The sequence below is a fragment of the Aphanomyces astaci genome (assembly GCF_000520075.1).
Source record: "Aphanomyces astaci strain APO3 unplaced genomic scaffold supercont1.107, whole genome shotgun sequence".
NCBI classification, from domain to species: Eukaryota; Oomycota; class Saprolegniomycetes; order Saprolegniales; family Verrucalvaceae; genus Aphanomyces; species Aphanomyces astaci.
The window spans coordinates 114,702-116,460 of NW_009798370.1; the positions used below are offsets into that span (position 1 = coordinate 114,702).

General features: G+C 51.3%; 1 protein-coding gene across 1 annotated transcript; it reads left to right on the plus strand.

Annotated features, from left to right (window-relative positions):
* Positions 1-49: 49 nt before the first annotated feature.
* H257_17448 (hypothetical protein) lies at positions 50-1,429 on the plus strand (the record flags this gene model as incomplete). The annotated part of the gene is made up of 1 exon (XM_009846247.1): positions 50-1,429. The coding sequence occupies one exon, from the start codon at positions 50-52 to the stop codon at positions 1,427-1,429; it is 1,380 nt and encodes a 459-aa protein (XP_009844549.1).
* Positions 1,430-1,759: the final 330 nt, after the last annotated feature.

Below are 1,759 nucleotides of genomic sequence, written 5' to 3' on the forward strand. Positions count from 1 at the left end.
AGTTGAATCAACGGCTGTGGAAGTGGGTACGACATGGATCGACTCTTCCATGTACATCGACAACGCCCCCACCGGCCTCGTCCAGAAGATCGCGGCTTTACCGGAAGTCAAATCCATTTACGAGTCAGTTGTGATGGAACTCGGTGAAACTAAAAGCGACGACGAACCAGCCAATGCTGTCGTCAATGAGGCCATCGGATGGGGGGTCAAGAAGATCCAAGCGCCGGCGCTGTGGGCCCAAGGCATCAAGGGCGACGGCATTGTCGTGGCCAACATCGACACTGGTGTTCGCCATACCCATGAGTCGTTGAAGTCGAACTGGCGTAGTGAATACGGTTGGTTCGACCCGTACAACAAGACGGAGCTGCCCAACGACGCGGAGGGCCACGGCACTCACGTCATGGGCACCATGGTGGGAACGAATGGTATTGGTGTCGCCCCCCATGCCAAGTGGATTGCGTGCAAAGGGTGCAGTGGCAGGTTGTGCAATCAGCGTAAGGTGGTGGAATGCGGTCAATTCCTGCTTTGTCCCCACGACAACGACGGCAAGAAATGCGACCCCAGCAAGGCCCCTCATGTGATCAACATCAGCATTGGAAAGCACACCAAGAAGCTTTGGTTGGAAGATACGATTACAAAGTGGAGAGAAGTGGGAATCATTCCCGTGTTTCCGAACGGCAACGACGGCCTTAAAGGCTGTGCGTATTCAGATTACCCTGCCGGGTCCCCTCAGGTGATTGCTGTCGGCAACACTGACTCCAACGATTTTTTGGCGTTCGATTCAAGTTTGGGACCTTTCGGGAAGCGTGGCAAACCCGACATTTCGGCTCCAGGTGCCCGCATCCGTTCTGCAGTACACTCTAGTAACGATGGTTTTTCGTCGAGATCTGGCACGAGCATGTCCGCGCCTCATGTGTCTGGAGCCATCGCCTTGTACTTGTCTGCCAACAAAGACGCCTCGTACGACCAAGTGTACGCAGCCTTGACCGAGAATGTGGACACGGACACGTTATCTCCACCCGACAAGACCTGCGGTGGCATTCCCAACACAAAATATCCCAACAACCTCTTTGGCTACGGCCGCTTGAACATCTTCAAGGCCGTGGCTGCTAGCATCCCCGGTCTGACTCTTCCCCCGCCATCCAAGTCCGCCCAAGTCCTCAACCCAACCAATGACCTAAGCACGTGTGGCACCTTGGAAGTCAACACGAATTATATTGGCGGCGACTTGGCTTCGGCCAATCTGGCGACTGCTGAATCCTGCTGCGCTGAATGTAAAAAGACACCGGGATGCAAACTGTTTGTGTGGTACAACCTCAACGGTGGCTTGTGCCGGCTCAAAGACACCCAAGGTCCAAAGGTGACTGTGGACGGAGCCAAGGCGGGTGTGCTACCAGCCCCAGCCTTGGCACAACCGCCGTTGTTTTAGACCAGCTATTAATACCATCGTCAACAAACTCACCGACAATAGTTTGACGTTAAACACGCTCAACTTGATATTTCTCAATATTTCGATAAATAATATCGAGATCATTTGTGTCAAATTGGCGTGTCCGGATACCATTTTGTTACTAAGGTAATGCATCAATTGTTGACACGGCACCAAATTATGAGACTGTCTGACTTTTAGCCAATAGCATCTCGATATTTCGTGTCGGCCTTGTATGATTGGATATGATAATATTCGTCTCTATATTTTATTACATGTCTCAATGCTGAAGTCTGGTCAGTTTTTTTCAATCTCAAACAAAAAAATACA